At 39.3% G+C, this 26,169-nt stretch overlaps 1 protein-coding gene across 1 annotated transcript in view; it reads right to left on the bottom strand.

The window, feature by feature from the left end:
• Nucleotides 1–1,420: 1,420 nt before the first annotated feature.
• vir (VIR_N domain-containing protein) overlaps nt 1,421–26,169 on the bottom strand; it is a 76,912-nt gene continuing 52,163 nt past the window's right edge. Inside the window, exons 15-24 of the mRNA XM_071657306.1 lie at nt 22,986–23,244; nt 20,363–21,466; nt 17,625–18,484; nt 15,691–16,201; nt 13,267–13,363; nt 9,351–9,499; nt 5,364–5,550; nt 3,319–3,512; nt 3,006–3,102; nt 1,421–1,671 (exon numbers count right to left, since the gene is read on the bottom strand). Of these exons, the coding sequence (XP_071513407.1) occupies nt 1,421–1,671; nt 3,006–3,102; nt 3,319–3,512; nt 5,364–5,550; nt 9,351–9,499; nt 13,267–13,363; nt 15,691–16,201; nt 17,625–18,484; nt 20,363–21,466; nt 22,986–23,244 (3,709 nt within the window). The remainder of the gene's footprint in view (nt 1,672–3,005; nt 3,103–3,318; nt 3,513–5,363; nt 5,551–9,350; nt 9,500–13,266; nt 13,364–15,690; nt 16,202–17,624; nt 18,485–20,362; nt 21,467–22,985; nt 23,245–26,169) is intronic.

Genomic DNA, 26,169 nt, shown 5'->3' with positions numbered 1-26,169 from the left:
TCCTCGTTCCCTCCACCTCCGACACATATATCCTCTTGGTCAATCTTTCCTCACTCATTCTCTCCATGTGCCCAAACCATTTCAAAACACCCTCTTCTGCTCTCTCAACTATCAGGGGATAGGGGACAAAGAATACTTCTCACTTCTCATATATATATATATATATATATATATATGTGTGTACCACCAAAATCAACTTGCATGCAGTTGCACGTTGAGTGAGATATCACCTCGGCAAGGCTATCAATTATTTCCCTTCTCTAAGATGAACTGAAGACTCAAAGCCTCAGGAGCCCCATAAAAGGGTTGTATGATAATCTATTTTGAATACATGTTTCTCCCATCTTAGCCAGGTTGGATTTGGAAAACAAACAAAAGCCTCAATTCTGCACACCCTTCTCTAAATGTCAGATATAATGCACAAAAATCAGAACTTACCATCCACAGCCAAGCACCACAGACTATTCCATGGTTTACTCTGACTGCTACATATGCCCTGGTTCAGCCAACTAAAAGCACCCTCCATCCCACCTACCCAAATATTTCACATTGATCCAATTCATTTTCTCTCATGCATGCCTCTAACCCTCCTGAATGTTCAAGCCCTAATACCCTAGAGCCTCTTTCACGCTATTCTCCTTTGTCTCCCCCTACCTTGAACTGTCCACTTCTGATGCAAAGATCTTTAGTTTTTCTTGGCTAATCCTCTCCATCTGTCTAAACTATTTCAGTACACATGGGTCAGCCTTCTCAGCCAACCTGCACCTACTATCACAATTCTCTCATGCACTGTAATTTCTTATATGACCTGCTTACCTCACTTCGCGTAATGTTTTTAGATATTTTAATGCCAACATGTATACCCTCTTTTCTTTGGCTTTCAAGGCCCAAGACAAAGCTACAACACAACTGGGATGGCTACACCTTCAAATATACCTATATCTGAACTTACAGACTTTGACATTTCCTTCCACAGAGACCTTAATGCACCCAGGATCGAAGTACCCCTTCAAATCTGTGACTCACTTCAACACCCATTGTTTGATCCACTAATGCAACCATTCCCAGCTGCCTACAGCACTCCACTTTCTCCAGGTTCACCCTATCTAAACTTACAATCACACCATCCTATTAGGAATGTTCCCAAACTCTGCCTGCAAGTCACAAACACTATCATCGCCTTCATCACGACTGAATCATCTGTGGATGGGAATGAGTACAGTACTGATGTGGACTTTCTTGCCTCAAAGAAGCCCACCTTATCCTGTTCCTGTGTGGAGCACACCCTTAAAGCTGCAAGAGCCCTATAAAATGGGTCCTGAAGTTGCACAACTTACTAGCTATAAAGTGGGGTATCAGACTATCAAGTTTTGCACTTTAGTTTCTGGATACAATTCACATATACTGCAGTATTCCTAGCTCACCTAAAAGCTCCCCTCATATGTCTTCCTCCATTCATCTCTCTTCTACCACCACGTTCCACAAATTTTGAAGGGAATCTATCCTTGGGGCCATTTCCTACACCATTGCCTCTCATGTACATTCCACGACCTCGTAAGAAGCGTGCTGTTCCGGGGTTCATAGATGCTCCACGGTAACCTCTTGGAGAACCATCACCACGAAAGATCCAAGGTATGCCCCTTCCTCTTGGATTCATTCCACGAACAACACCTGGAAGACAATAAACAAATCTTGTTTTTTGTAATTTCTTTCCTCAGGATCCCCTTCTATGGGACTCCCATAGTGCTCAGAAAGCTGGCCATGTCCACCAGCCAGGACTACTGGTCAGGTATGATGATGTGTGTATGTCTATGTGAAGTGAGCACAGGACAACTGACGAGTAAGTGTTCAGCATCTTCAGTTTGGAAACTGCATCTTGGGCATATGGGATTTTGTGATCCAGTGAACTTTCATATGCGATGCTGGAGAAATGGGTGGTGTCCACAAGCAGACAGACGAGAAAACACAACTCTTATATGTCAGGGGAATACAGTTTCAGACAGATGCATATCTGGTAGAGTAGATTTTAAGATTGGGTTGGAATGGCAGTTGTTTACAACTTGTCAAGTCTCTGGGGTAGGTACATGTGTTTTTTCATTGTTGTTTCCTGGAGGAGGGTGATCTTTTAACCATAGGTTGTTAAGATAAGAAGCAGGGATAAGCATTTTATTTCCACCTGAGGAACTTTTTTACTGTTTATGCAAAAGTTTGTGTGGGAGCGGTCTACTGCAGGTGCAAACTGGGTGCTAAGCACAGTGATATGATAATGTACTGGAGGAAGTTTTGTTTTACTGAGCAGGTGCTAAGTTTTTGTGGCTGTTAGCAACTGGTTGTTTTAATGCCCTGTTCTGTGTGGTCTGAAGCTCTGTTACACATGCTTTTGAAATGATAGATGACCAGGCAGCTAAGGCATAGCTTAAAATGAAGGAGGTGAACTGTTAGTAGAGGTTACTTAGGGATTTTTTTTCCTGCCCATAAATGGTAATGGTAATAGTTTTGAGGACATTTATGCAAACGTCTGTGGTGTGGGGAGTAATGATGTGTCATACATGATATAGAATATGAATGGGGAACTGCTAAGGGGAAATGGTTAACCATTCAGGGTAATGCAGGGGGTTGCAGGTTGAATTCATGTCTGTCCAGAGTTAAGAGGGTTATGGTGAATTTCTGTGGAGATGCACACATTCTGTCTTGGGTGAACCAGTGTTCTCACTGCATGATGCATGGAGAAGTTTGATAATTCTCCAATATATCAGATTAAAGAGAATATGTAGATCCCTCTTAGGACCCAATGTCCTCTTCAACACCTAATATCCATATCGCTTTAGAGCATATAAGATTATCACTCTGGTATTTGACTAGGATTCCAGTATTTTTCTCATAAGCAGCTGTATATTATGATGAGTTTACAGTGTACCTTATCTTATATCTTGAACTTATATATAGATTGGAATGAATGAAACCTACAAATTATATCTGTTAACATTATAATGAAAAACCCATACCACAATCTGTCCGGAATGGAGGTCTATGAAAGAATCTGGTACCTCTGCTGTCTCCTCGTCCACGATTGCCACGACCACGCATGGAGTCCAGCAAAAACTGTAAGTAATGTTTTGACAAATAAATCTGACAATTACAATGTATCTATTTCTTATCCATTTTATACTATTATGCAATCACAAAAAAAAAGGGATATTCAGTTTCTTATCATCTATCATTCATTCAAATTGACATGAAAACCATAATGTTACCTGCATTCTTGAATAAACATCAGGGTCTGATGCATAAAATACAAAAGATGTAATGAAACCTTACGTGTACCTTGCCCCGGCCAAATGATATTTTGTTATATCCTGTGGGTCCAGTGGGCTGATGGCCAGTACTTTCTAAAGCAACAAAATCATCCACATGGAGGGATGGGGGTCGAGAAGTGTTGGGTGGACGAGAGCGGAAAGGGTCACTTCTCATATTCATCCCTCGATTGAATGAACGACCCCTCATTGGTGCAACTGTTAAATACAGAGATTTCATTTACTTAACAGCAAGCATCAACCTAAAATAATTCAAGAAATAATGTTAAAAAGTAAGAAGTGTATACACCATATGCTAACTTTTGTGCTCCACAAGTTTTCTTAAGAACAATTAAAAAAAAAGTGTAATGTATTAGTCACAGAACCAGTGGAAAAGATGGCTTCCAACACATATATGGAAGCTGCTGTGCAGGAAGTGAGGATGTTAAAGAGTTTTTCTCCACTTTACCTTCTCTTCTACTGATGGCTTATCTTCTGTCGCCACATTCAAAGTACTCTCCTAATTTGTGGGCTGCATACTTTCTTAAAATCCAAATCTCGTCTCATTTTTTTATGAGGTTGAATACATCATGTCGTGATCAAAGCAAAAGTTGCTGTATCATACAAATTATAATTTCAAATTTCCTTCAGTATGATTCAGTTCTTTCATTTCTTATGAAAGAGTTCTGGTGTTATACAGGACCCTTCTAAGGGCTCCTGCCACCTGAGGTACTACTTCCAGTAGCAGGAAAAGTAGACTCCTTTGGAGTGAGTTATTAAGCATGTGGTCCAAGAATCTGAAATAGTCTTGAAATGAATACTTCATGAGACATCATCAAGGTTTAAAAGCTTAAAACAGCCCTCCATCTCTGTAGCTATATCATTATGCCATTTCCTACATATCATCATCGAGCATTTCCCAAGGAATTTTTCTCAAGATGAAGAATGAGGTTTAGGTTTGGAGAGGGGTATCTTTCCTCTGGAAGCAAATGCATTCTGCATTTATCAGACATCCTTAGTTATTTCCTTTAATCCCTCACCCTGAATAACACCAAATGAACTAAGATAACAATGAACACCAAATTTTTTTTATTTACATGAATAAATGACCAAATAATTTACTTATCACCATAAAATATAGGCAATAATACTACAGTAAGAAATTCTATATTCTAAAACTAACGTTAAATTTTCATCTTCTTGGTCTTTTACTTAGTGGTAAGTGACTGGGCACCAACATAATATAATGAGACTTCCATTAAAACGGAATGTACACAGAATCTCACACTCTATACACTAAAAACACTGCACATAAGTATCATTTACATGTTATCTATGTACTGTTTACATGGACAAAACTTTTTTATTTCCATGAGTAAATGAAAAATTAAATTTAGTAGACATTTTTCTTGTAACTAGTACCTATAGTAAGCAATTCATCAACAGCACAATAAATAAATAATGCGAAACACATTAGAATAACATCAAAACAAATTCTAGTCACCACTATACTTTAGCAACTGACACTGGTAGTGTTTCCATGTACACTATTTCTCAAAACATAAATTGCACAAAAAATAAACTGCAAAACACATCAAAATTACAAGGTTGGGGTGAAACATCAAAACAAAATCTAAATCACCACCATACCATGGCAGCTGACACTGGTAGTGTTTCCATGTACACCATGGCTCAAAACAGAAGAAAGTACTTATGATATACATCATGGAAAACCATGAATAAAAGGCATCTCTGTAGGCCAGAGGCAGAGTGAAGACACTGCAAATTGACATAAAAATAACAATCAGATGGTCTGCATGGAGCTATGGGGTGAAAGTAAATGATATGAATGGCTGTCTGCTTGATACTATCTTATCTCCTCAACAAGGTATTACAGGCCTTGGAGGATGTTGAATGGTTGTTGAATCCAGTACACAAGCAAGAGCAAGGATAATTTATCTTATACACCTACTAATGGGAAGAAAAAATGGAGTTTTAACCCCACAGTATGCAAGTGCTTTTTTAGAGGTTCATAGGGCTCTGTCCACAGTTGAAAAAAATCATTCTTACCAAAAGGTCTGCCTCTCTTGTCTGGTCTTATAGCACCTGCACTATGTTTGTACCTAGGTGGGCCTTTGCACAGTTTCTGTGGGGTGAGTGCCTGTGAACCCTGACCCTTTACCAGTTTGTGCAATGCTCCTACCAGGTCATAGTCTCCTGCAAACTGGCAACAGGTCTCCAGCAGATTAGTGGGAATCTGTTTAAAAAGAATACAGTAACATCAATATTTAAAGGCAATAGATAAGTCTGTAATACATCGATTAGCCTTATTTGCACTTGGAAGCACTGTTGATTTCAAAATGCACTTCTAACTGATCTTTCTATAACTGAAGACTAATTTCTTTTTCATACAAAAATGCTTCTGCCACCTTGAAGACATAGTGTCAAGAACAGACAAATAATGGTTTCATTTGCAGAAATTCCTTCTCAAGCTGTCAAATATAATGCACTGAAAATAGTTGCTAACATCCACAGCCAAACCCCACAGACTTGTGCATGGTGAAACTTAAATGCTTCATAAGTTCTTGTTCAGCCCACTAACAGCACATTTACCCTTCTACAAGACAGTGAACCAATTCAATCTTTCCCATGCATACCTTTCACCACTCCTGAATGTTCAGACTCCAATACCCAAGGCATCTTTCACTACATCCAACTCCTTCTTGGTCTCCCCCTCCTCCTTTGTAAATTTTTCTTTGCTCTTCTCTCTTTAAGTTCATAGTATTTCAGCCCATCTACATAAGCTCTTTCAATCACAGTGCACTTTCGACCACACTTTTCTATTACACTGTTATTCCTTACACAATCAACCCACAGACTATCCTCCAGTATTTTACTTCTAAAACATTCACCCTTTTATGCTCTATTGCATTCATGACCCAATTACCCCCAATTACTGTCGCTTACAACATATCCACCTTTGTTTTTACCCTCAATGACCTCTCCTTCCAGACACTTCTCAAATGCTTCCAGGACTTTAGCCCCCCCTCTACCACCCTATTACTCACCACAGTCTGCATTATTTCATCTGCTAAGCCCAACCCTTAGGTATCTTAAGTATCACAATTCCTCCAGGTCCTGCCCATTCAGACTTACTCTTACACCATCCTGTCTAAATTCTCTTCTCCACCTCATTAACTTTCTTTTTCAAATTTACTCTCAACTTTCTCATTTGACACACTCTCCCAAACTTTGTCACCAGATGCTGGAGATTCTCTCTCAAGCCTGCCATCATAGCCATGTCACCTTCAACCAACAAATGATGCAATTCCCATGTCCCCTAACTCCCAGTATGCCACAGAACTGACCCTTTTACTAAAACTCTTGCAATCAACTTCCTCACCACTCTGTCCATAAATACACTAAAAAATTATGGTGACATAACACATCCTTAATCCAGATCTAGCTTCACCAAGAATCACTCACCCTCCTCCCTTCCTTTTTACACAAATGTCTTACTGTCCTGGTAAAAACTCCCAATTGTATCCAACATACATCTACAGCATTTTCCATAAGTAATCTCTGACAACATTATCATATGCTTCCTCCAGTTCCTTAAATGCCATATACAATTCACTCTTCATTCTACAAAGCAAACACTTTGTCCACATATCCTCTACCTTTCCTGAAGTCATACTGCATCCTACCCCCCCCCCCCCCTTTTCAATGATAACTCTCCTACACACCTTACCTGGTATGCTTGTTTCCTTTCTTTTTCTGTCTGCCATTCCTGAATAAAGCAAGACAGTGCTAGAAACAAATGAAAACATGGACTCGTTCACTCACATCAATAGATTTATATCAATGTATTTTTTCTCCTTTCCTTTATATGTTGGCACTTTACATTTCATCTTGGGCCATACAAATGTTAAACAGCCTGACTAACCAATCAGTAACACTATCAACCCCTTCCTCGAAAATCTCAACGACACCATCCACTTCTGTAGCTTTGCAACATTTCATCTCATGCAGGGCTTTCACTATCTCCTCTCTTTTCATCAAACCATACATGCCATCTCATCCCATACATACTATATCTGCCACTCTATCATCTAACACATTTAGCAGTTCTCAAGAATGCTCACTCCATCTCTTCTCTATATCTATCTATCTATATCTATGATGCCTGTTCCAATTAAAACTCCCTCAAAGGGGTGGTCACAGCAACAGAGTCTTCATAACTAAAGAACTCCAGTGCCAGTGTCTCACCCTTAACAGGTCACTGGCAAAGGAAAACTCCAGTGCAGTGTTTGCAGAGGTTCCTACCTGATGTTCCTAATGACTATTTCTATCTAATGCTCCTATCCACAACTTTTACCTTATGTATCTACCTGGTAATGTAACTCCCTGGTCTTTGGCTGCCATCCGAATACTACATCCATCTCTTTTCTGCCTCTTCTTTGCCTGTTACCATTTTCCCTTCTACTACCCTCACTGTTGCTCCCATCTGTCCTCTTGTTCCCCTCACAACATTCACTTCCTTCCGAAAGATTATCTTATTCTTCTAGAAGTTCACCAATGCTTTTCTAACAGGAACCATTAGCAATACAGTCTGGAACCTATAGTTTCCACTTTATAGAATGGGAAGAACAAACAACAGACTATGGTTGTAGATTTCACACTAAAAACAATGGTAGTGGATTAGCACATGATATACATCAGTGGATGAGAGTGATGAAAATAACTTGGGATATTTAACCAAGTCCCATCTATGTATCCATCTATATCTCTGGTGCCAGTTTCCTTTGGGAACTCCATTCAAGGGGGTGGCCATAGCAAAAGAGTCTCCATAAATGCTGAACTCCAGTCCTGCTTCTTATCATTACTACCTTAACTTTAACAGGCTACTGGCAGAGGGCAACTCTAACACAGTGTTTTCAGAGGCTCTTACCTAATGTTGCTACCAACTACTTCTACCTAATATTCCTGTCTGGTGTGACAGCCTACTATTCCACCTAATGCTCCTACATACTACTTCTACCTACTGTTTCTACCTAAAGCTCCTGTCTAACATTCCTCCCTGGTAACCTGATACAAGCAAACTATATGCTACAAATGGCCAATCAATGATGGTGACCTTCTTGCTACTAAATGAAAAAGTATTCTTCAAAGGGACTAAAGTAAATACAACAAGTATGTCAGAAAACTATGAAAAAAATACAACTTATTGTGTAAGTATAAAGGAGAAAAAAGAACAAGTTTTTTCCATAACTGTTTACCACTGGATGCCTTAGCACAAGGAACAGATGAAGAAAAGCCTCATTGCTATCAACCACCCTGTAGACCTTTTGGTGGTTTAACCTGGCTGCTTCATTTGCCCTTCTTTAGTCCACCGACAATAGGACACCACCTGCATACCACATCTCCCAAATGTGGTATCCTGTGCATGCCTTTCATCCTCCTACATATTCAGGGTACTCAAAATCTTTTTAACTCCATCCTTTCATCTCCAATTTGGTCTCCCACTTCTTTTCCCCTTAACTTCTGATACACATATCTTTGTCTACCACTCCTCACTCATTCTCTCCAACAGTTCAAACTACCACCCCTCACTCATTCTCTCCAACAGTTCAAACCATTTCAGCACAACCTCATTAGAAGAAATGAGGAGAAAGATGCATAAATGGAAGTCTTTTAAGATAGTATGGTCATGCAAAAGACATGGTAAAAGTTGACTTTGTAAAAAGAGGTAGACTGTGGAACAGATAGTCATATATCATTAAAAACTATTGAAGTCAAAGATGTATCAGATGAAGATGCTAAAAGAATTATTTCTGTTTGAGTACAATGGAGTCACTTTGTGAAGGACATAAAAGAGCTATTTTCAAGCATAAAACCAATTCAGTGTGCAAAGTGAAGAAGTTAAGGACATGTGTGAAGGAGTTCTTTGGCTGTACACCTCTGATCCACTGAAGACTAAATAAGAATGCCTTTATATGGAAGAGATACATAAAAACTTAATCATTAAAATAAGCATCAAATAACAATATAACAAACCATTTCTGAGTGGTCAGCATCTTCATATATAGGTGGCACAAGCCAGAATGAGGGAATCTCATCATCTACGATGGCGATGGTCCACACAACTCTTGAAGCAAACAGTGACTGTAAAGTCTCCATTTCAGGACCTGCAGGCTCACTCAGTTCTGTTTTGTTTTAATATAGAAGAGAAAAAATACTATTAAGGCCTACTCCACTTAAAACAGTAAACAACCATGATGACATTAAGCATCCTTGATAGTGCCCAACTCCACTGGGAACAACTCACCATCTTCTCTCCTCCATTTCTATCAATTTATGATTACCTAGGGGCCCCTCTCTCAAACGGTACTGATGTGTTACCTCAGGACCCTTTACATACACATACATGTAGCAGGTAAGCAGCAAGTGACCAGGGAGGTATATTACCAGTACTATCCACCTGGGTATCAGGAGGGTTACTGACATCAGCCTAGTGAGCCAGCACTTTACTGGTTGTCAAGTTGCACTCCTCTGGCCCAGGTTGCTGTCTTTTCTTTCTGCCTCACTAAAATGTGGACTACTGGCAGTCTGTCCACACACATAGTCTCTCCTTGTCATATGTAACACCTGACAACATTTAACTCGTGCAGCTCATTCTTTGTAACTCTAGATTTTCCAGCTGTGAGCACTATGCGCTACCCCTGCCTTTTGGCAAAATGTTAGCAGTAGATCGAAGTAGTAGGTAGGAACATTTAGGCAGGTAGTAGTAGTAGGTATGAGCATTAGATAGTAGTCATTAGGAACATTAGGTAGGAGCCTCTGCAAACACTGTGCTACAGTTGCCCTCTGCCAGTGGCCTCTTAAGGGTGAGGCACTAATGGCTAAAAAGAGGCACTAGAGTTCTTTAGTTATGGAGACTGTTGCCATGGCCACCCCTTTGAGGGAGTTCTAATTGGAACAGGCATCAGAGATATAGATAAATGGACTATGATGACATCACACATCCTTGACACAGCCCAACTTCACTAGGAACCACTCACCAACCTATTTTACAACTCAAAAACATGCCTTACTTTCAAAATAAAACTCACTACACTTAGCAACTTTCTTTTTACTCTATACATTCATAGCACCTTCCACAAGGCCTCTCTGTCAATCCCATCATAAGCATTCCTAGCAAACCAAAGAATTCACTCTTTTTCCAAGTATTTCTTACACAAATTCTTCTAAGCACACAACTTGTCCATACATCTTTTACCTCTCCTGAAGCTATTATGTTCCTCCCCAGTAAGGTGTACCATGCATGCCACCATCCTCTCAATTACCAGATATGATCAACTGACTTATATGTCTGCAATTCAAGTACTTGCTCTTTGAATAAGGATGCTACAAATCCATTATGCCAGTCATCAGACACTTATTTTAGCCTATACATAAAGTGAATAAGCTGCCTCACCAGTCAACATAACTTCAACTTCTGTTCTTGACAAATTCTTTACAATCCTATCCACTCCTTCCACATTTCATCCAACAAAAAGCTTTCACAACCTCCTTTCTTTTCAAAACACTAATCACAAAGACTCTCTCACCCAACATACCTCTTACTTTTAAACACACCACGTCCATCATCCTAATCATCAAAAACATTCCACAGTTCTTCAAAGAATTCACCCCATCTCCTTTTCACCATTTCTATACCTGTTACCACTTCATCTACTTCCCTCACTGTCCCTTCAATTTTCTCCTTTCTTCTCATCACACTACTAACCTTCTGAAACCTTTTTTCTGAGGTTCACCGATACTCTGTAATCCCATAATTTCTGGTCTTGTACCTTTCTCTTAACCTCCTGCTGCTTGCCCTTTTACTTCTCATAATCAATCACACTAGCAATTTAACTTCCTAATCCCACAACTCACTATCTTTCCTCATACATCTAAATCTCAAGTCCACATGTGTCAGCACTGCTTACCAATACCCTCCCCTCCCCTTGTTTCAGGTGATATCATCCTAAGCCACTCTTCAATCAATCTCACTTGATATTTGTGCATACAGGCCTCTTTCCATGCTTGCTAACTTTCACCACATCCTTCACATTTCCAATTTTCCTGAATCCATTAAAAACTTTCACACTTGCTTCCAAAATGAAAAGATCACACATCCCACCTTGTGCCCCTTTCAGCATTTTCACACTATCAACCCCTAAATTCTGCAGGCCTGTCAATAAGCACATAACTCAATAATGCCCAATGAACTCCAACCCCACTTACCCATGTGAATTTTTGTACAGTACACACCAAAATTAGAATATTATTTAAGAAAACACCTGAAAACAGAAACTGCACCTTTCTGCCATTCAATGCAGGTGAATCAAGTTGAGTGGGATGCCATCTGCTTTTGGCTGGAGTTACCCTTACACCCAGAAATCTTGAAAATGCAATAAATAAAGAATGAAGCATTAAAACAATCTTACTTTAACACAGCATTGAAGAAATGATAACACTCACTACAGGTAAGCTTCTTACCTTATAGAGACATGCAAACCTGAACAAAGGGGCCAGGGCCAATCAAACAAGTAGTAAAGGTTGAGTATCCCTTATCCAAAATGCCTGGGACCAGAAGTGTTTCAGATTTTGGAATATTTGCATATATATATAATATCTTGGGGATGGGACCTAAGTCTAAACATAAAATCCAATTATATTTCATATACACCTTATACACATAGCCTGAAGGTAATTCATACAATATTTTTAATAATTTTGCACTTGAAATATGGTATGTGTAACACTGAACCATCAGAAAGCTAAGGTGTCACAACCTAAGCTGCCCATGTGGACAATCTGTGGTTATTTGGCACCATCCTCATTCCTGACTCTGAATTTATATGCTAATAATAAGCAATCATTTTCTTACACTTATTCACACATAAGTACTTTACAGTATAAAAAATATGAAATACTATTAATACTGTACAATAACATAAACAAATAACTGCAGGTTTTCAGTTTCCACCTATGATGCTGTTTTGATTAAATGGTTAGTTCAATGTATTCTATTTTCTAGGTTTTATCTGAGATATAATTCAATTAACGATAATTAGATATAAAAACAAATAAGCATTTAGTTTACTATAATTATAGGTAACTGTAAATGTAATGAAAACCAACTGAGAAAGATTTCAAAGCAATAATGCTGCTGGTAACGTTATGCTCAAACATGGCTTTTTAGGTGGAGATGAAATTCAGATTTCACATGAAAATAATGTTTTGCACTTACCAAAAAAAAAAAAAAATGAATCTCTGCTTACAAAAGAAGATAAATGCAGCAACACATCCTGGAGCTACATATAGCCTCAGAAACTTGAGGAGGGTACAACAATGCTGCCATCATCGTGAGAAGGCACATCAGAAGTTGAGGGATCAAGAAGTGGGTCCTCTAGGGATAAGGAGGCATTCTGCTGGATGGCTTTTTTAAATGTCTCCGTCAGATTCATCTGCCTCATCAACAATGGTTTTTTGCTTGGAAGTCCCTCTTTGATTTCATAAATTGACATGATATCTTGCTCTGTTATGAATGCACACTGCTCTAGTCCTACATTAAGTTCATCACACATTTTCACAATGTCATATAAAGGCCTTTTTGACATTTTCAACGATATCTTTGTACCACAGAGCAGAGAAAGAATAAACTAAAAACAATGAGTAATGCAAGTAGGTATAGTGATGACAATGGTTTGTAAAAAACTGGCATCTACAGAGTGTCAGAGCCCAGCATGGGCAAGTGAGGTCAGGTTTGAAATTTCCCTCTTGTAATGTCATGTCGCCACTCAAAAAGTTTCGAATTTTGAAGCATTTCAGATTTTCGGATTAGGGATGCTCAACCTGATTTAAGATGTGTACAGTAGATTTTCAAAAACATTTTCTTTCAGTGTGATGTACTGATCAATCTTACCTTTCACCTCAGATGTATAAGCTTGATCTAGGAGAGTAATCAACTGGGATATGTCATCATAAAGCAATTCCATCAATTCCTCTTCACAACCATCTGCCTGGAAAAAAAATCTAAAATTTCTATGGATGATCAAATAATCCTTACAAAATATATACCAAATGGAACTTGAGTTTAACCCATAAAGTCTGTGTACATTAGTGATGGAAGCACATATGACCAGTGTACATCAACTGACACATTAATTTTTCCAGCCATTGTATGAACTATTCACCTCTGGGAAAAACCTGTGAGGGAGTCAGATGCTGCTGCTAGCCACAGCTGGAGAAATATCTTTCATCTAAGTCACCCTCATCTCCTCAAAGAGACTGCACATACATCATCTGAGATGACCAAATAATCCTTACAAAATATATACTAAATGGAACTTGAGTTTAACCCATAATTTCAGTGTACATTAGTGATGGAAGCACATATGACCAGTGTACAACTGATGCATTAATTTTTCCAGCCATTGTATGAACTATTCACCCCTGGGAAAAACCTATAAGGGAGTCAGATGCTGCTGCTAGCCGCAGCTGGAGAAATATCTTTCATCTAAGTCACTCTCATCTCAAAAAGGCTGCACACACATCATCTGGGCAAGTTGCCAGATTTACACATCCACTATCACAATCAATTTCTAGAGGATGTCTAAAATTTTTGAACAATTTTCTCACCTTGAAATAAAAAAGTTTTGTTTGTGTAAATAATATATAAATGTGCAAATATGACATCTCTTTCATCTTTGATGCTTATTCACTATTTCTGGCACAGGCGAAGTAGTGTCAGGATAGATAACTTGAGTCTCAGAGGAGAAATCTTCCTTGCTCCTCCCCGTGTTCCTTATTCTGGAAATTAATGCTGAAAGAGTGGCATTCCAGCTCCCATCTCTTGCCCCTTTCAGCTGTCCTCTATGACCCACAAGAGATACATGGCCAGTTTTCTTTCTTGCATGTATGATAACACACAAATCATATGTATGTACAGAGTGAAATTACATCAAAGAACATAGAAAGTGTAATGTGATTACGAGTACACAGAATAAAACAAAATCTAGAAAAAAAAACATACTCACTGATGACTTACAAAGATAAGGAACATCAATATACTAGTCCATACCACCCCAATGTACCCATCACCCTCCCAGACCAACAAGGGGGAAAGTACACTACTTTTTGAGGATTTTTTTTCTTCAAAAATGTATGATACATACAAGTTCTGAAAGGATTTTTTTCTAATGCTGGTATAGAGAAATTTCTGAGGAACTTCACACTCCCCAGACAAAATGAATCACTCTCCCACTCACACTTTAAACATCACCCATCACTACAACACTATAAACACTATTTCAACATATCTCAAGACCCTTCATGCCCACGATACAACTACCACACAGAAGACATCAAGCACCTACTACTGAATTGCCTAACACTTTCTGAGAGATAAGGATAGAAAGGACTTCTGGGACAGAAAGGTAAGGTAAGGTACAAAATGCAAATGACTGGGGCATGTACAAGAGAATGCAGCAAAAAGTCTACAGGAAGGTGCAGTAATTGAAAAAGAGGGTAACTGAGAGCTAAGGTGAGTGATACTAATAAACTTCAGGGAGAATACCATGATGTAAGCAGGTTAACAGTGTGAGAAAAATCAGAGAATAAATGGGAGCAGTGGTGAAGAGGACAAAGGGGAAGTGGTGACTAGTAGTGATGAGGACATGGAATGAATATTTTGAAGAACTGTTGAATGTGTTTGAAGACAGGGTGACACATGTACAGTATTTGGGTCAGCAAACCATGTGGAGGTGAGAGTCATGAAAAGTGGTTTGCGACGGGGGAAGAAGTTATGAAAGCCTTATATAAGAAGTGTCAAACTTGTAGGAAATTTTTTTAACAATTGTTTGCTATTTAATATTTCAGTGATAAAGCACCTGCCATTCTACCAAATCTTGTAGGAAGGTAGGTAGGTAGGCAGGCAAGCACTCCTCCTTGCTTCCTACACTTCTGACACACACAGAATATTCTCTTAGTCAGTCTCCCTTCAGTCAGCCACTTCATATGTCCAAAACATTCAATACAAATAAATCAACACATATAGAACAGTTATAACAATCAAAATGTACTTACTATCATGTACTTACTATCATATCTCTCTCCTACAATATCAAACCTTGCATGATCAACCTGCCTCACTCTACATATCATCATCAGGCATTTCATTTTCAACTGCAGCAACCCAAATAAGTACAGATGAACTCACATGGACAAGTGGACACAATGAAAATTATGGGGCTCCTTGTAACTTGTCTAATGAGATTCTAACACCCAGGATTCTTCTTTAACGTGACAAACCTTGTGATGTACACCAAAATATCATCAGAATACTTACCACTACCTGCTTTTCAAGCAATTTTAGGGGATGAATGCGTTCCTGAGTTTCCTCTTCTTTTCTTGGTTCTTCTTTTTTTATTTCTTCTCTTTTTGATTCCTCCTTCTTCTCTTCAACAGTCTCAGCCTCCTCCTGTTTTACTTCCACCTCACTCTCTTTTTCAGTTGGTTCCTCTTCCTTCTCACCACAATGCTCCTCCAAAGGCTCTTCCTTAATGGGCTTTTCCTTTTCTTTTTCTTTTTCCTCTTTCTTAACAGCATCCTTTTTGTCCTGAGTATACTTAGAAAATTGCATCTCATAGCCCCCTGGTTTCCAACCAAGATAATTAGCCAACTCAGAGGGAGAAACTGTCAGTGTTCGTGACACTGAAGAGTCATCAACCATAATAAGAAGTTGACAGAATTCTAAAGCCCCCTGGAGTGTTGTTATATGCTCCTGTGATTCTTTTCTAAATGATGAACTCAGCCTCTTAAAAAGACTGATGAGACAGGCCTTCTTTTTTTCCATCACACTGAAACAAGGGGAATATTCATAGCTTTTAAATAACATTCGATCATAATGTTACGTCTAATAAATACAAACTCCTTGTTCAGGAGGGAAAGGTTTGAACCATCCTTGGAAGCTATACTATTGCATAAAAGAAGTTAAAAAAATTAGCCATTTCCTTCTTATAGCTTCCTTGTTAACATTTATGGTTAATATGTTTAGTGGAACTTCCTACACATTCCTCATCATGAGGCAAGATGCCCTCTAATATAATCAGATTAAAATGAGGCAAGGTGAGTAAATAAAGTCTGAGGAGTGCATGAGGAATGGGAGGTATTTAAGGCAGCAATGCTGGCATATGCAGGAGAGGTGTGTAGCATACAGAGAGTGGTAGGTGAGCAGGTGATATATGGCAGTGAATGTAAGTATGATGAAGTTGCTTGTGAAAGAGAGAAGAGAGGTGTATGGGTGGTACTTACAAAGGAGTACAAATGATTGGGAGTTGTAAAGGAGAAAGTAGCAAGAGGTCATGAGGGAAGTAAAGAGATTGAAAAATAGGGCAAATGAGAGTTAGGTTATGCAAGTATCAGTAAGTTTCAGGGAGAATAAGATGTTTTGAAAAGAGCTGATAGAGAAACACAAGAAAACAAATGAGAACATCTGTGAAGGAGGCAATTAAGAAAGCAGTAACAGGTAGAGACAAGGTAAGGAGGAGATGGAGTGAGTCTTGTGAAGGACTGATGAATGTGTTTGATGATAAGGTGGCTTATTCCATGACATTCTGATTCCCATGATCCTCATATAATGTGACAAACCTAGTGAGGTACATTAAACATTCATCTGAGTAGTCACCACTACCTGCTTTTCAAGAAATCTTAGATGAATGCAGTTTTACTTGGCTTTAGCATCAGCAAACAGCAACTAGCTCCATATGTCAAGTGCTCTATGAAATGCATTTCATTAAAGACTTTTACATCCTTAAGATGCAATGTAAGGACTTATTCTACCTATATCATGAATGAAGACACAAGGAGACAGCTAAATTCTCTAACAAAGGATATAGCTACAGTAAATGCTACCATCTAGAGGTGATAATCTGGGAATTATCAATGGGGTTAAGGGCAATATCATCTCATATTAATAGATTCCAAGTAACAGCAGTGGGATAGGCATTAAACTGATCTAAAATGTTCCAGGTCTATTTCTGAACAGACTTGCTGGTTATTCAAAATCTGATTTCATGCAGTCAACTGACAATTAATACTGAACAGATAACCAAACCAAAAAGGAGAATGTTTTAATCTTCTGCAAACCACATCCTACTCCTGTTGCAAGAAAAGGTATAAACAACACAGATATTCTGCAAGTGCTGTTTTGCACTAATAACTGTAAAGGCGTACATAACACAGATAGCATAAGTACAAAAGCAGTCTTAAATCATTTCATACCTTTTAATGTGATAGAATCCGTAGTCATGTTCCATGACATGCATGAGTGCTCTGAGAACTTGCTGGATAGACTGATGTGAGCTGTGAAGGTTTCGGAGGTGATCTATCAATGCATCTAAAATAGGTATCAATGTGTCCTTGTTTGGGACACCACTCAATGTTAACACTGTTGGCAAATTGCTTTGTAGGTCACCTTCCTGCATACCTGAATCCTGAGTTACATGCATTGCATTTTCATGATCACAAAGATACTGAATTATTGTGATCAGGCAATCCTGAGCTTGCATGTGAGCATGAGACCCACTAGCAGCAACATTAAGGATACGGCACCAAAGTGCCACTAAACCTGTATATTTATCTTCCCCTTTAGTCACGTTGGTAGCCAATGTAGGTGAGCCTCCACGTAGCAAGTGAAGCACAGCAGCCTTGGTGGGTGCATGTGACACCAAAAGAGCCAGAGTGTTTAGAACACGGCCAGTTTGTAGGGAACATGGTCCAAAGTCTTCACCAGATGCATGTTTATCTATTCGATGAGCCTGAAGGATAAGATCTAAAGTTGCACGGGCTACTAGTAGAGCCATGGGAGCTGAAAGATCTGACAGAGCAATGCACATCCGACGTAAAAGATGCATCAAAGGTGGAAAGCTTGTCAGACCTAAACGCATGATAATTTCATGGATGTTAGATGACAGACAGTAGAGATGAGCACTCCAAAGCTTGCGAAGATTAATAATTCGAGAAGACTCCTCATTGGACAGTGGTATGCGGGTCTGAACAGGGAGGGGTAGTGGTAATAATTCTATAATCAAGCTGATTACTCCAGTGAAAGTATGAGGTCCAGTCAAAAGATACTTGAAGATCTGTGGAAAAAAGTATTCATCAATAATAGAATAACCATAATAAACAAGCAAACAATAAAATGGTATGAAGGACTTTGTTGCAACTTAGCTAACTTACGATCAAAGTTGATGTATACTTTGTCTTTTCAGGAAATCAGAGAATAGTGGCAGTGAAATATATTTCTCTTTTTCATACATGTTTGATATTTCCTGTAATAAAGGTAGCACCAGGAACGCTAAAAAATGGCCTTATGCATTCTTTAGCTGTCACGTATAATGCACCAAAACCAGAACTCCCTATCCATAGCTGGGCCCCACAGACCTTTCCATGGTCTCCCCCAACCACTTCAGCCCTGATTCAGCCCACTGACAGCACTTCATCTCCGATATACACCATCACTCCAATTTGTTCTATCACTCACATGTCAAGCACCCTCCTGCTTCATAAGATTCCAAACCTTCAGAACATCTTTCACTCCATCCTTCCACCTCCTTGATTATCCCATTTTTCTTGTTCCCTCAACTTCTGACATGTACTCCCTCTTAACCATACTTTCTATATATCTACATTACTTCAGCATACCCTTTTCAGCTCTCTCAAGCACATTCCCCTTACCACCACACCTTTCTCTTATCCATTATTTCTTATGCAATCCAGATGGTGTCGTATGGATGTGAGGCATGGGCTATAGATGATAATGTAAGGAAGAGGATGGCTGTGCTGGAAATGAAATGCCTGAGGAAACTGTGTGACATGAGGAGGGTTGATAGAGTAAGCAATGGTAAGATAAGAGAGGTGTGGTAATAAGGAGAGTATGGTTAACAGAGCTGAAGAAGGTGGGCTGTAATAACTTGGACATATGAAGACAAGTTTATTAGGTTTGGCACTGAAATCAAAGGTTACTTGGAGAGTGAGTTTGAATGGAGAGAACCAAGAGGAAATGGAGTGATACTTCTAAGTGGATATGACAGCAAATGGAACCATGGGAGCTGAGGTGAGTCATAGGGTGGTGAGGGTGTGTCAAATGTTAAGGATATATTGAGGAATACATGGAAAGTGAGGACATTGTATACCCATAAATGGATACATTTGATGTTACAGTAATTCTCTCAGTGCTTTAAGTACACAAAGCAAGGGCCTTAGACAAAAAAAGGTAAAGGATAGAGTGAATGTATCAAAAATGAAATGTCTGAAAACAATTTGTGGTGTACGGAAGGGTAATCAAGTAAGTGACAGAATAAGAGAAAGGTGTGGTACTAAGAGGAGCACGTATGAGTGAGCTGAAGAGGGTGGAGATAGAATGATTACTAAGAGGAGCATGTAAGAGTGAGCTGAAGAGGTTGGAAGTGGAATGATGGAGTGAAAGATACTTGGGGCCTGAAAATGTAGGAGGGTGAGAGGCATGCAAGGGATTTAGAGAATTGGAATGTTGTGGCTTACAGCTGTAGGGAAGATGACATGTTGTCAATGGGCTGAACCCAGGGGTAACCAAAGAAAGGTGTGTAGGACCGTTACAATTTGGAGGCTCTGGTTTGGCTGCATTATAAATAACAGCTAAATAATGGATGTGAGTGATTGAGGTCACTTCTTCATTTCTGGCACTACCTGGTTAACACAGGAAATGACAAACATTTATATAGGAAAAGATTTTCAAAATGTGCTTGCAGTAAAGAAGGGGAGCAGCAGTAACACAGACATAAGAAACAGCAAAGTTTGTGGGAAGCATGAAGTTTAAAAATGTTAAAGGGGCTAGGAGATAAGGAGTCATTAAAGATGGACACAAACAGTAAGAGAAACATATTTTCTCTCATAACACATCTTTTATGTGCAACTGTAGCCAACTAATCTACTAAAATCCATAAAAAGAAACTTGAGAATTATATGAATAATATAGTTACCTCAGCCATCATCTTTGTCCATAAACTCTTGGCTAAGACCTCTTCTCCTTCTGCCTTAGAGTAGACTGGTTGAGTGTACACCAACAAGATGCTGATGACCTCCTGCTGTAAATACTGAGCTTGAACATAATGTTGGGATCCAACTGGAAATGACTGTAACAAAAGGTATGTTTGCACAAGGGGAACAATAGCAGTAAGGTCTTTGAAGTTGGTGTTTCTTGCTTGAATTACATAAATAAGAATGTTCTTGAGTATGGTCAATGTTGGCTGAATTACCGCTAGAAGTATTGCACCTTCTGAGCATGTAAAGTTTGATGCATGAACCGATGGTTGAGAATACATAACACAGAGTTTGGTCAAAAGGTTTATAAGATGTGTGTGACAATCAGCTGAAAAAAGCTGAACTGTTGCATATTTATACTTTAATTCTTCTATAAGTTCACCATTATGATCCTCAGGTGCAAGGTCTGACACTGGGTATTTAGGTACTGTTAAATGCTGTATAATACGCAAGTGTGTCACCAGTTCACCTGAAAATTTATCTATTTTCTCCAACTGGTCCTTCAAATTGTTGGAAAGATTGGCTAAATTATCATAAGTAAAGTTTTCAGCAGATCTTGCAATAGATATCCAAGGAATAATCTCACAAAGTTTAGCATGTTCATCCAATTTTGGTCCTTCTCTAGTTTCTTCATATTCTATCAACTCAATTAATTTTCCACCATACTGCTCTAATATCTCAACATTTTCTGAGAATTTTACAGTCTGCACTATAAGATCTACAGCATATCCATAACAAGACAATCTAGTAGGTGCATTATCTTGATCATCACCTGCTCCAAGTTTAAGATATGGAAAGAGTATTTCTATGTTCTTCCCAACACTTAGCACTGAAGTAATTGCCTGACGACCAGCAGGTGAAAGGAGAAGAGATGTCAGTGTATTGAAGTGAGTCACTGCTTGAGAATAATCAGTGTTATGAGATGCAGCCAAAAGTGCTAAGGCATCTAACTGGTGGAGGGCATGAAAGCTGTGTACCATCTGCATTCCTAGCTGATGAAGAGAAGTGTCATCGTTCCCTTCTTCACGTCCATCTTCTCCCAACTGGAAATATGTACATTCCGTTAGCACCCTAATTTATGAATTTTACTAAAATGACAAATTCATTGTATGAATCAACTAAATAACTAATTTTATTCAAACTTAATAAGAAAAAATCATTTGTTCTCTGTTTCTATCTATTACATTATTCTCATCAAATTTGATTACTATAATTCTTCAACATCTTATAAAAACAGAACTACATCTATGCCCCACTCTATGCTATGGATACATTCCTGGAAAAGTGCATGTGCAGCAATTCCACACAAAGTGGATCTCAGAGTACTTGTAAACAACAGTTGCATTCCAGACACTCCTCTGGCACCTCACCTTGAGCCATACAAACACAGAAAACCCTAACTAATCAATCATTAACAGCATCACCCCCTACCCTGAAAAATTAAACTGCAATCCTTGTTACCTGTTACCACTTCTCCATGTGCTCCCTTCAGTGATGATGCAATTAGTTCTCTTGTTCTCCTCACACTATTCACGTTTTTCCAATACATTTTCTTATCTTCCCTGGTTTACCAATATTCTCTCACCCCAAGTTTCATTTGCTCTTTTTTTTTGCCCCTGTACCTTCCTGGGGCCTGGATGTGGAAAGGGAGCTGTGGTTTCGGTGCATTACACATGACAGCTAGAGACTGAGTGTGAATGAATGTGGCCTTTGTTGTCTTTTTCTAGTGCTACCTCACATGCATGCAGGGGGAGGGGGTGCCATTTCATGTGTGGCAGGGTGGCGATGGGAATGGATAAAGGCAGCAAGCACGAATATGTACATGTGTATATATGCATATGTCTCTGTATGTGTATGTATGTATACATTGAAATGTATAGGTATATATATGTGCATGTGTGGGCATTTATGTATATACATGTGTATGTGGGTGGGTTGGGTCATTCTTTCATCTGTTTCCTTGTGCTACCTCGCTAGTGCGGGAGACAGCAACAAAGCATAATAAAATAAAATAAAATAAATATAGATAACCTTCCTGCAGACTTCCTCTTGTACATCTCCCAATGCTTATGCACTTCTTTCATCTTTCACTAACAACTTAACTTCCTCTTCCAACCATCACAACTACCCTTTCTCACACAATAGATTCATAGATGGATTTTTTTTTATACCCAACTGCTTTTCCTGCCTTAAAGAAGCAGCATTAGGAGCAAACAACAGCTTCATTTGCACACATCCACTCTCTGGATGTCATATATAATGTACTGATATCTGAGCCTACCACCCACAGATAAACCAAACTATACTGTTTTAATATGACCACTTCATGTGCTCTGTTTCAATCTGCTCATAACATGTCATCCAATTTTTCTACCCAATATATGTCAAACCTTACTAATTATCACTAATTACTAATTATTACTAATAAATACCCAAAGCCTCTACCACCTCATCCTCACATTTACTTTTTGGTTTCCCCTACCTCCTTCCTCCCTCATCTTATCATTTGTAGCTTCATATCATAACTCTAAAGAACATAATGACCAGAAATGATAAAACTACCTGAAGTAAGCTCCTAGTAATAGTGGTGGTTGCCTCAGGATGGGCAGCCATATACTTCAGAGCATGGCCATTCAACAACATGCAGTCCAGTAAATTTTTGATACCTCCTATCAATGCCCCACTCTGCACAGCACCCAGAGCTCCAAGCAAAACAGCTAAAGACTGTAAGAGATCACCATGATCAAATACTAGGTAGAGCTGAGGATATGGATCATGAGGGTTCTTGGGCAACTGGAACTGCTTGGAGCCTGGCAACCACCTGGAAGAATGAAAATATAATTACACAAAGGAATGAGAACTTTGTCAACATACTGAGAACAAAACGACTTAATGGAACAGAATTCTACCTCCATATTCCCTGCATGTTGTAGAAGGCAACTAAAGGGAGCAGAAGTGGAGTTGGAAATCCTCCCCTTCATGTATTTCAATTTCTAAAAGAGGAAACACCTGTTCCCCTCTGGAACTTCCTCAGTGAACTCCAGTGCTGCTTCTTAGCCTTTAGTGCCTCTCCCTTAACAGGCTACTGGCAGAATGCAAGTCCAGTGCAGTGTTTGCAGACGTTCCTAACTAATGTTCCTACTGACTATTACAATCTAATGTTCCTACCTACTATTTCTACCTGTTGTTTCAACCTAATGCTTCTACTTAAATGTTCCTATCCACTACTTCTATCTATTGCTCCTAGCATTTTGCCAAAAGGCTCACCACAGGAAAATCTAACTAAAAAGAATCAGCTGTGTGAGTTAGGTTTTGTCAAGTGCTATATGTGGCAAGGAGATTGTATGTTTGTGGACAAAATGCCAGCAGTCCACATGTAGGCGAGGCAGAAAGAAAATACAGCTACCTGGGTCAGAAGAGTGCAACTTGACAACCACTGAAATACTGGCTAACAATTCCATGAAGTTAATTCATTTCACTGCTAAAGCTTCTCTATACAGAGGCTTATAGTCAAAATACACCAAGGAATAGTCTTTGAGCTTGGCTGTGGATGACAGGCACTAGTTTCAGTACATAATAAATGGCAGCAAGAGAGTGGATGTGTGCTAATGAGGCCGTTATTCAATTTGTTCCTGACGCTACCTCACTGAGATGGAAAAGAACTGAGGTATAAGGATGTATCTTTTCCTTATCTTATGAACATCAAATTCAAACTCTCTGGACACCACTACACTACACTGTATACATATACTCTCAACACAAAGGGTAGAGTGGTGGGATGAAGAAGTAAGATCGTTAGTGAAAGAGAAGAGAGAGGCATCTGGACGATTTTTGCAGAGAAGTAGTGCGAATGACTGGGAGATGTATAAAAGAAAGAGGCAGGAGGTCAAGAGAAAGGTGCCAGGGGTCAAAAAGAGGGCAAATGAGAGTTGGGGTAAGAGAGTATCATTAAATTTTAGGGGGAACAAAAAGATGCTTTGGAAGGAGGTAAATAAAGTGCATAAGACAAGAGAAGAAACAGGAACATCAAGGGGTCCAATGGGGAGGTAATAATAAGTAGTAGTGCAGTGAGAAAGAGATGGAGTGAGGATTTTGAAGGTTTGTTGAATGTGTTTGATGATAAGGTGTTTTGGTCAAGGTGGTGTGCGAAGTGAGAGGGGTCAGGGAGAATGGTTTGGTAAACAGAGAACAGGTAGTGAAAGCTTTGCAGAAGATGAAAGCCGGCAAGGCAGCCGGTTTGGATGGTATTGCAGTGGAATTTATCAAAAAAGGGTGGTGACTGTGTTGCTGACTGGTTAGTAAGGATATTCAATGTATGTATGGTTCATGGTGAAGTGCCTGAGGAATGGCGAAATGCATGCATAGTGCCGCTGTATAAAGGCAAAGGGGATAAAGGTGAGTGTTCAAATTACAGAGGTATAAGTTTGTTGAGTATTACTGGGAAATTATATGGGAGGGTATTGATTGAGAGGGTAAAGGCATGTACAGAGCATCAGATTGGGGAAGAGTGCTGTGGTTTCAGAAGTGGTAAAGGATGTGTGAATCAGGTATTTGCTTTGAAGAATGTATGCGAGAAATACTTAGAAAAACAGATGGATTTGTATGTAGCATTTATGGATCTGGAAAAAGCATATGATAGAGTTGATAGAGATGCTTTGTGGAAGGTATTAAGAGTATATGATGTTTTAGGTAAGTTGCTAGAAGCAGTGAAAAGTTTTTATCAAGGGAGTAAGGCATGTGTATGAGTAGGAAGAGGGGAAAGTGATTGGTTCTCAGTGAATGTAGGTTTGCAGCAAGGGTGCGTGATGTCTCCATGGCTGTTAAATTTGTTTATGGATGGGGTTGTTAGGGAGGTGAATGCAAGAGTTCTGGAAAGAGGGGCAAGTATGCAGTCTGTTGTGGATGAGAGGGTTTGGGAAGTGAGTCAGTTGTTGTTCGCTGATGATACAGCCCTGGTGGCTGATTCGGGTGGGAAACTGCAGAAGTCGATGACTGAATTTGGTAAAGTGTGTGAAAGAATAAAGTATAGAGTAAATGTGAATAAGAGCAAGGTTATTAGGTTTAGTAGGGTTGAGGTGCAAGTTAATTAGGAGGTAAGTTTGAATGGAGAAAAACTGAAGGAAGTAGAGTGTTTTAGATATCTGGGGCTGGATTTAGCAGCGAATGGAACAATGGAAGCAGAATTGAGTCACAGGGTGGGGGAGGGAGCAAAGGTTCTGGGAGCATTGAAGAATGTGTGGAAGGTGAGAACGTTATTTCGGAGAGCAAAAATGGGTACGTATGAAGGAATAGTGGTTCCAACAATGTTACATGGTTGCAAGGCATGGGCTATAGATAGGGTTGAGCGGAGGAGGGTGGATGTGTTGGAAATGAAATGTTTGAGGACAATACGTGGTGTGAGGGGGTTTGATTAAGTAATGAAAGGGTAAGAGAGATGTGTGGTAATAAAAAGAGTGTGGTTGGTCAGAGAGCAGAAGAGGGTGTATTGAAATGGTTCTGTCACATGTAGAGTATGAGTGAGGAAAGATTGACAGAGGATATATGTCTGAGGTGGAGGGAACGAGAAGTGGGAGACCAAATTGGAGGTGGAAGAATGGAGTGAAAAAGATTTTGAGGGATCAGGCCTGGTCATACAGGAGGGTGAAAGGCGTGCAAGGAATAGTGAATTGAAACGATGTGGTACACCGGGGTCGACATGCTGTCAATGGATTTAACCAGGGTATGAGAAGCGTCTGGGGTAAACCAT

This window comes from Panulirus ornatus, chromosome 64 (assembly GCF_036320965.1).
Source record: "Panulirus ornatus isolate Po-2019 chromosome 64, ASM3632096v1, whole genome shotgun sequence".
NCBI lineage: Eukaryota > Metazoa > Arthropoda > Malacostraca > Decapoda > Palinuridae > Panulirus > Panulirus ornatus.
Note: the sequence above shows the minus strand (reverse complement) of the source record. Positions and strands in the feature narration are given on the sequence as shown.